Source organism: Fragaria vesca, linkage group LG3 (assembly GCF_000184155.1).
Source record: "Fragaria vesca subsp. vesca linkage group LG3, FraVesHawaii_1.0, whole genome shotgun sequence".
NCBI lineage: Eukaryota > Viridiplantae > Streptophyta > Magnoliopsida > Rosales > Rosaceae > Fragaria > Fragaria vesca.
This window is the reverse complement of record NC_020493.1, coordinates 13,533,108-13,542,844: the sequence shown is the minus strand read 5'-3', so window position 1 is coordinate 13,542,844 and position 9,737 is coordinate 13,533,108. Positions and strand designations below refer to the sequence as shown.

The following is a 9,737-nucleotide window of genomic DNA, read 5'->3' as shown; positions in this document are numbered from 1 at the left end:
CATATTTGACAGAATTCAGTCCGTCCATTTGTTTTTCGAGTTTGAGGGTCTTAACGATTACCAAATTGGTTGAAATTTTGCAGAGATGATCTACACAATATTATCTAGATACTAGACGGTGGAGATGAGGAAATTCGATAAAAAAGTGATGCAAAAATGAAAATCCGCCCCAAAACCATTGATGCGGACGTTTGTAGCTGAGAAAAATCATATATATATATATATATATATATTGCAGAGCTCTAGCTGGTTCTGATCCTAATAGGTGGGGATCATATATGTTTGGGTCGACATACAGCTCGATCGCGAAGAACAGTGAAAACTGGAAGCATTGGATCGGATAGTACTACGTACGTACATACAGTTTTGAGTTTGTAGTCGGTGCTATCCACACAAGCATATATATCATCCACAACAGTTTAAATACTAGTCACAATTTAGTTTTTTTTTTTTCTGGTCAGAAATAAATTCCATTAGTTCCGGACGACTGTATATATATTTTGATAGCTGCAGGTATAAATATTCTCATCACTAAGTCAACTTGTAGTTTGTCATTCCTTTGTGACAAAGATTGTTGGGGTAGAAATTAATGGTTGCTGTCATTCGATAATCCAAGAACTATATGCAGCCACTGCATATATAGTTGATAGTTGAATCATATATAGTTCCTACCTTCCTAGCGGGGACTTCATTTCACCACACATAGCTACCTAGGCTAAAATTATCTTGATCTCCTTTAAAAATGATGTACAATTCACGAACATTATCGCAATAGTGTCCGTGAGTTATACACAATAGTTTGCGATAGCATCCAATCGATCATGAAACAGAAATAAGTGTCATTCATTGAACTAATCCATATACATGCATACACAATGTAAATTAACTAAACCGACAATGCTTAATCAATCAAAGTAAGTGTGGTGTTTGGTACTTTAGTTCATGCACCGATGCAGATGATGCATTTGTTTAATTAACGTATTAGATGCCCGCAAATCTTTGCTTTTAGCTCTCTCTCTTCTGGTCGATCGAATTTGCTTTTAGCTTCTCGATCGATCTGGTTATATATCGATCGATCATCTTGTTCCATGATGGTGCAAAAAGGTACCGAAGTAGGGCACTGTCACATTATTCCCTTCATCATTACACTACTCGATCATGCTTGTCTATTCAACATGAATTTAGTTAAGGAAAGGGAATCGGCGCGATAAAGGAAGAACCACATACGTGTCTGAGTCTCGGCGATTGGAAGGCCAATAATTTAGCATATTATGATGATGAAGAGGGTCATGACATTTGCCTAATTGATCGAGGCATTTCTATATATTCAGTACCAACTATTTGGATTCGTTGTCTTCTATATATATATAGAAGATAATCGTGTATTTATGTGCATCACTGTTCTAAGTTCCATGCATGGAACCCTCAAGTTCAATGGTATTGGTACTTTGGTAGATCGATAGGGATGATCGACTGGCTTTTGTTCCCTTCAAATTCACTGTATATGCACCACTCTACTCCTACCCACATTGAAATGCCGACAGTCGACAACTATTATCGCGACCCTATATATAACATGACCATGCTGTTGTTCGGTTACTCACCTTAATTAGCCTCTAATAACAATGACGATCTTGGAGAAGAGATTATACTGTCTCTAACAAATGACCTCTAAACTAATTTCCTTAAGAATATTGATGTATATATGCGCATTTTCAATGATACCATCATTAGATTGTTAGACTAACTCAGCTCATTCGTTCAATTTCTAAAAGTATCATATAATTAAGCATTTTTACACGTATTTGATTCAGACTTATCACTTTCTGGGTTAGCCGATTTGGCAACAGAGAACACTCTTGTATATATTCTTGTATTGAGACTTGATAAAGCAAGACAAAGATAAGGTACCAGCCACTCCAGGACGTTAATTTTCTAGCAGCTCCTAGCTATTGCTAGCATCGAGAATTCAACGATCAAGCCAAAAACAAAAACGTCAAATTCATAGAGGCAGACCGAGGTTTCATAGATCTGGTGGCGAAGAGAAATGATAACTTTGCTCGAGTAGCTAGCATGATGGGTTGGCAATCCCTCGCTCGCTCACTCGTTCTGAGTTTTTGGATTTTTCTAAGTTGCAAAATCAACTGCAAACTTGAACACCATCACATCCAATTCCAGCTGCATATATATGCACCCTCTTCACCATTATATAGCTAGACGTCACCATGGACGTCACTAATACCATAGCTAGCTGAAGGCTTGAAATTTGTTGTTCAAATTAATTTCACATGTCTTATTCAAGAAACAAATTGCTCTTTTAGGAAATTGTCTGTTTCAAAGAAAGAAAGAAAAGTCAAACGTAGGGTTTAAGTTTAACAGAAACAAAACGTTAGGTTTGGGGGTTTTGGGTGAGTAGAACGTCATGGTCAAAGGAGTCAAAAGGAATAATAAGAATCCTTGGTTTTTACAAGTGGGAGCGCGTATGCCTGATTAGTGTCACTTTGGCTATTTTCCACTCTGTTTGAACATTCATCAACTAGAGAATCAAGCAAGTGAAACGAAACAACGTACCAAAGTTGATTCTTGGTCGCAACTAAGGAACCGAAGAAGACTAGCTAGCTTCTTATTGTATGATATTCATTTGTATCACAATAAGATGTAATATTTCTGAAGATGTATGATTGATTCTTAGAATTAGTTCATTCTTCGGCTTCTAAATCGATTCATGTATGAATGAAGTGACCTCACATCAAAATGATCAAATGATAAAACTTCAAAATAGTTTGAGCGACCTAATTTGAAGTACGGATAAAACCAATTTTGCATAAAGTATAAACATAACTAGGTCAACTCAATTACATACAAGGTGTCCGATTTTGCGTTACTCATAATCCAATCAAGCAATTAATCTAATGAATAAGAGCAACTTTAGCAGATTCTTTATTTTAGCTTTTAACTATTTTAGAGAGCATGTTTAGTTTTTTTGGATGTTTTAGAAGCTCTAATAGACTAGCCAAGTTTGAGCTATTATAACTTTTAGCTATCTTGCTAGCTATATTTAGCTAGCAAGATGACGATGAGGCTAGCTATAATTTAATATATTCCTTGTAAGATATATATTTTATGTGATATATAAATATATTTAAATTATTTAATTTCTATTTGAAGAATAATATTGATGTAATGCTAGCTAAAATAGAGAGCATTGATGCAGCCACATTTCTAAAATGGTTAGCCAAAATGACATTTTAGCTAATTTGACTAAAATTTAACTTAAAAATGGCTAGCATTGTTAAAGATGCTCTAAGAAGTAAACATTAATAATTAATTATTAGGTCGAGAGCTGAAGAGGAATACAAAGGCATGTCCATATAAATTCGTGTTGATGACAAATCTCAAATGACTTATCTTCTAACACAATACACAGCTATAAATTTAGATTACCTCGATAAACAAACAATCGATATCGTTGATAAACTAACTTTACCATCACTAGATTAGAAATATTGAAGTGGATATCCATTTCATCCAAGAATTTAAACATGAGACAAAACCACCACAAGTGATTTAATTGGTAAGAGTTTAGGTGTGCAACTGTCATACCCAAATTGGAATCATGCTGATACTGATCGGAGTTAAATTAGTTAAATGGTTTGACATGATCTCCCAGTACAGATTAGTCTCTGAACTTAGAAAATCTTTTAGGAAACTTTATGATTTTGATAAAAAAAAAAATGGCATAGCTAGAATAATCACTCCATAACAAGTGAAGTGGATATCAAGACCAACTCCATCTAGTTTTATACAAAAAAAAAAAAACTCCATCTAGTTGCAAACCGGCATAAATTAAGTCTCTCTTAATAAGAATTAACATTGTTTATGAACTAGCTCTAGTAGACTAGTATTAGTATTAAGTTGTCTATTATAGAAGTTAGTCTATAAATTTCAGGAATAGAATTTTCAGACTTTTGACAAATTATTCTCAAGTCAAACTCAGGTCAACATATTCAACCTCCAACCAAGTTCCAAGTTCCAACCTCCAAACCAAGCTCAAACAAACAAAGATCTTAATCTAATCTCTTAGCCAAAAAAATTCTAATCTAATTCTAATCGGACATGTTTAATCTCAAATCAAGTATTATATTTAAAATCACTATGAACAATTTCCCCAACATTGACTTCACACTAGAGACGAATGTGACAGAACTCCCATCAAAACCTCACGCTCTCTGTTTTGTTACCACTGTCTCACATCCCTTGTAAAAAATCAAGCGCGTCTCGGCCTGACCGCCATGACTTTCAACGAAGCCAAAACCAAAACCAAAACCGATACGAGAAACAAGAATGAAAAAGCTTGGAATGTTCTCACACAACGTGTGGTCGGCGCCCAAGCTCCTCTCTCTCTCTCTCTCTCTCTCTCTCTCTCTCTACAAACCCAGAAATGCAAATTGATTCTATCTTCTTCTACTTTATACCACGTCACCATTACGTTCCGTACAAACTTGCCGTCAAAGCCTCTCTCTTTCTCATTTCTCTCTTCTATATATACCTTCCGAGTCTAGCAGCCTTGTTCTTTTGAAAGCTCAACGAGTTGAGGAGAGCTTGAAAAAACCTGTCTTGGAGCAAACCAGGGGTTACCCAACACCAAAGAGATTAAGACCCAGTACACCCAGAAGAAGAAAGAAACAGAAAACCCAGGTATGCTTTCATTCCAATTAGCTAGCTGTTCATATGTGAGTTTATGGCTTTGAGGTTAGAAACGGAAGGTTGGATAGAATCTGAGTGCTTTTGAATTTTGAGCCTGTTTTTTGATTTGGGATTCAAGAAATGTTGAGAGCTGGTACTGGGCTTGATTGTGTGGAAGGTCTGGTTTGATTGGTGAGAATTGGGTTCAATTGTTTAGGGTTTAAGGATTTTTGCTGATTGGTTTTGGTTCTGAATGAAAATTACTTACAAATTTGGCCACCTCAACTTCAAATAATGATATGAATTATGCACCTTGAGATAGTTTGTATATCTTGGATCTTTGTTCTTAATAAGGTTTTCTGTTTGTTCAATATTTCTCTGTTTTGGACTTGAGGTCATATGTTGGTTCCAGTCTGAAGTTGATTAAGTCTTGCCTTATTGGATTCATTCTTCATTTCTTGATTCTTATCATATGTTTATCCGTTTACATTAGGCATGTATTAGTAATGGACTAAGCATTAGAATTGGTTAGTAGTGCTCAAGTAAACCAGAAAAATCTGCTTTCTATAATTGATTCTTGAACCGTAATTGTTAATTGGGATATAACCTGCAGAAAGATTAAAAGAGAATGTCTATTGAAGGTTTATAAGCTATTGCTTTGGTGAAAAATTTCTGCTTTTTAAGGTTTGAGTACATGGTAGTTTGCTTCAGAATCTGTGCTTATTGGTCTTTTTCTGTATTTAATTTTGCAGATTGATTTCATCTTGAAAGTTCAGGACTTTGAGTTCTACAGGAGTATTGCAAAGCTGCTAAGAGTTGTTTCTGGTGAAAGCAACCACACAAACCTTTTCGGTTGATATTAATACATCGGGGAGTTCTCGTCACATATAGCAGATGCCAATCTCATAGCATGGACTCGCACCAGCATTTTGGTTTCAGCGCAACTGGTGCAGGCTTATCTTTTACCTCTTCTCATCCTACTGTCCCATCTATACCTAACAGGTTGCTTGGGTCCTTGAAATTTGATATTGGCAACTCCCCAAATTCACCTTTTTCAACTCACTTTGATTCTGATACTGTTACTACACTGAGCGACAGCCAAGAGCAACTCAGCTCCACAGAAAATCTCTCAGGAGTCAGCCATTCCTCTAACTCTCCATTTGAAACCAACAGTTATATTCCTCGGTTAAGCTTAAGCCCTTCTGTGGATTGTCGTCGAGACAGTCTGCAGCTCTCTTCCAGTAGGGCATCTTTGTTACAGGATGCTTGTAGCCCCAATATAAAACACGCTTTGCAGGAATTGGAGAGTGCTTTAATGGGGCCTGATGAAGAAGAGGTCACCACAACAAACATTTTTGGGGAAACTAGCAGAAGGAAAGGACAGAGATCCCTGTCATGGAATCAGGAGCGCCAGGGTGCACATGTGATGCAGCGCCAGACTTCCTTTGTTTCAGGGCATAGACAGTCAGAGAAACGTCACAAGGTGCTTGATGAAGCATCTCCACAGGGTTTTCCAGCTGATAATTTGCGAAAATTGCTGATTGCATGTGCTGAAGCACTCTCTGACAACAATATGGATGGTTTTGAAAAGTTAATTGAAAAGGCTAGAGGTGCTGTGTCTATCAGCGGAGAACCAATCCAGCGTCTTGGAGCTTACATGGTAGAAGGGCTTGTTGCAAGGAAGGAGGCTTCGGGCTCCAATATATACCGTGCCCTCAGGTGCAGGGAACCTGAAAGTGATGACTTGCTTTCATACATGCACATTCTGTATGAGATCTGCCCGTATTTGAAGTTCGGTTACATGGCAGCCAATGGGGCCATTGCTGACGCCTGCAGAAATGAGGACCGTATCCACATTATAGACTTCCAGATTGCTCAGGGTACTCAATGGGTGACTCTCCTTCAAGCTCTTGCAGCAAGACCCAGTGGGGCTCCCCATGTACGAATTACAGGTATCGATGACCCTGTTTCTAAATATGCTCGTGGTGACGGCTTGGAGGCAGTAGGGAGACGGTTAAAAGCTATCTCCGAGAAATTTAACATCCCAGTTGAATTTCACGGGGTTCCAGTTTTTGCACCTGATGTCACACCGGACATGCTTGATGTCAGGCCTGATGAGGCTCTGGCAGTGAACTTTCCCCTGCAGCTTCACCACACACCAGATGAAAGCGTTGATGTGAACAATCCGAGGGATGGGCTTCTGAGGATAGTCAAGTCATTGTCTCCAAAGGTGACTACTTTGGTTGAACAAGAATCAAACACAAATACAACCCCTTTCTTGAATCGGTTTATAGAGACACTAGACTACTACTTGGCAATGTTTGAGTCTATTGATGTGACCCTCCCAAGGAACAGCAAGGACAGGATCAATGTGGAGCAGCACTGTTTGGCTCGAGATATTGTGAATGTGATTGCCTGTGAAGGAAAGGAAAGGGTGGAACGTCACGAGCTCTTTGGAAAGTGGAAGTCCAGGTTGACAATGGCAGGATTTCGGCAATACCCATTAAGTTCATATGTCAACTCTGTCATAAGGAGTCTGCTGAGGTGTTACTCAGAGCATTATAAGCTGGAGGAGAAGGATGGTGCCATGCTGTTGGGATGGAAGGACAGGAACTTGGTATCAGCTTCTGCCTGGCACTGATTGTCGAAAACAAAGATACAGAGGTAGCAGTAGAAACAACTTCGATTTTAATTTTTTTATTTATATAGATTCATTTTCATTGCATAGCCCTTCGCTTTTGTTAATGATGTGCACTACGGTATCAGCCATTGTATGTTTCAATGATGTTTATCATTGTTAGAACACACAGGAAATATGATAGCTGATTTATGCCGAGACAATTGATTCCAGAACTGATACCACCAGGTGTACTCTCACTGTTGTTATACATATTCTGCTCTGTATTTTGATTCTTTGTTAAAAAGCCGTGCATACTTCTTACTTTGTTTCTCTTCTTTGTAGTGATGAGCCGAGATCTAAATCCTCTATCTATTTTAACCTCGAAACATAATGATGTAAATAATCCATCCATACAAATTAAAGAATGAAAATGAACTAGATGTGATGCCAAACAAAATGCACTATGGAAAGAGCTCTGCAGTGGCGAGGGGCTGCTGCCATTTTAGCTTTTTGCAGGGACAGACCTTCTCACCATCACAGATTCAACCTGGTTGGTTTCTTCAAAAGAATTTCCAGCTTGAAACTTGAAAGATACAGTAACGACTGCGATGGACTCACGGTCTAGTCCAAGTTATCAAATCATCTACAAATCGACTCTCCGGTTAAAACAAATTAAACTCAACTGTAACGTCCAAAACAGTGATTCCGTTATTTACCAAGTACTATTTTGTTTTCTTGAGCTGTAGATGCAGTGATGGACAAAATTAAAGGACCGGTCTAAAGTCCAATCTGAAGTATCTGAATTTGGACGACTAATCTCTATATCATTTTGCATAAACTTAAAAGCATTTCTTTTTCTCTTGACATTCAATCATCTAAAAAAAAAACTCATATTAGTAAACTATTTTTTTTATCAAACAAATAATTGAAATGTTATAACGAGCACGATCTCCCACTTAAAAAGGGGAACTAATGCCGCTAGACCAAATGGTACTGAGACAATAAACTCTTTTTCTTTTTCATGTACCTTTCCTTTTCATTCTCACAAAAGAATAACTTTGTGTTTGGAATAAGTAATTGCAATTTCACGGAAATTTTAAAGTCATGGGAATTACAATTGTATGAATTTAAATTCCGTTGATTGAGAATTCAATTGTTTGGTATTCATGATGTAAAATTTTAAAATAACTAGAATTAGTATTTAGACTAACCTAAGTTGAGGGAATTGATAAATGAAGCATATTTTGTGAGGAATTCAAGTTGGGAATTTAAGCTCTAAATTTCACGATTATTTTCTCGTGGAAATTGCAAATTCCACGGTATAAGAATTTAAACGGTGGAAAGAGTCCAAAGCAATTGAGAATTCCTCATTTTTTATTAAATTCCCAGAAACTCGCTCGCATCCAAACACACCTTAAAGAAAATGTACTTTTCTGTTGTTATCATAGGAATTCAACCGCATGAAAATGAAGCATGATATATACTTATTCTTAAAGTTTTGGTCTTCGTCTTCTGTCAATATTAAGTTTTTTTTAAAATTTTTTTTTTATAACAAGTGTCAATATTAAGATTTTAAAAGGATATTTTTCGAGATCCTGTTACAAAAAAAAAAAAAAAAAAACGGGGATCTTTGGAGAGAAAAAAGGTCCAAAAGGATGCTTGTAGTAATTTTGTTAAAGCCCAGCTACAATATAGCGCTAAGCCCAGCCCACCTCATTACTTGTATAAGATCGAATAAAGAAACCAACACGATCCCATCTCCTGAATTCTTTCTTCGTTTTCCAAACAGAAATAGGAAACTCAAGAAAACCTCTCTGCTTTCTTTCGCTTTTTCTCTCTCTATGTTCATCATCCGCGAGTTGATCCTCGTGTGTATATGTGATGAACAGAGAGAGAGAGAAGGTGTGAGAGAGCATATGGGAGTGACTGAAGAAGAGAAGAGATCGATCGAGAAGATATCAGAGATCAATATTTAGGGTTTTTACATCGATCTTAATGTCTTGCATGTTCTTGGTTCTTTTTCCTTTAATTAACTAACTACTGTTACTTTGTTTTCAGATCTAATGGGGACAGGATGGCACTGGACATAAAAGAAGCTGACAGAATCGAAGATCAAGATCAAGATCAGTGATCTTGTTGTGCGCCGATAGAGGCAAAGACCTACAGGTGAATTCCTTTTGAGTTTGTGAGTTTTTTGTTACAGAAATGTAATAACCTTGGAGTTGGCGAGTGAGTGAGTCTATTCTATCGTCGTACACAGATGACTTGGTAGTGAAGGTGATGGGCCGGACCGGATCCACAGGAAAGGTGAACCAAGTCCGATCGGGTCAAGTTTCTCGACTACCGTCTACCAGAACCGGTTCATCATTAGGAACGTCAAGGGACCGCTCCGGGACAGCGACCCCTCACCCTGCTCGAGTCCGAGAGAGAA

The 9,737-nt window shown here is 37.6% G+C and overlaps 1 protein-coding gene across 1 annotated transcript; it reads left to right on the top strand.

The window, feature by feature from the left end:
- The first annotated feature begins 4,577 nt into the window (after positions 1-4,577).
- Positions 4,578-7,634, top strand: LOC101291505 (chitin-inducible gibberellin-responsive protein 1-like). Its single transcript, XM_004294277.1, has 2 exons — positions 4,578-4,698; positions 5,439-7,634. The coding sequence occupies exon 2, from the start codon at positions 5,597-5,599 to the stop codon at positions 7,325-7,327; it is 1,731 nt and encodes a 576-aa protein (XP_004294325.1). The 5' UTR covers positions 4,578-4,698; positions 5,439-5,596; the 3' UTR covers positions 7,328-7,634.
- Positions 7,635-9,737: the final 2,103 nt, after the last annotated feature.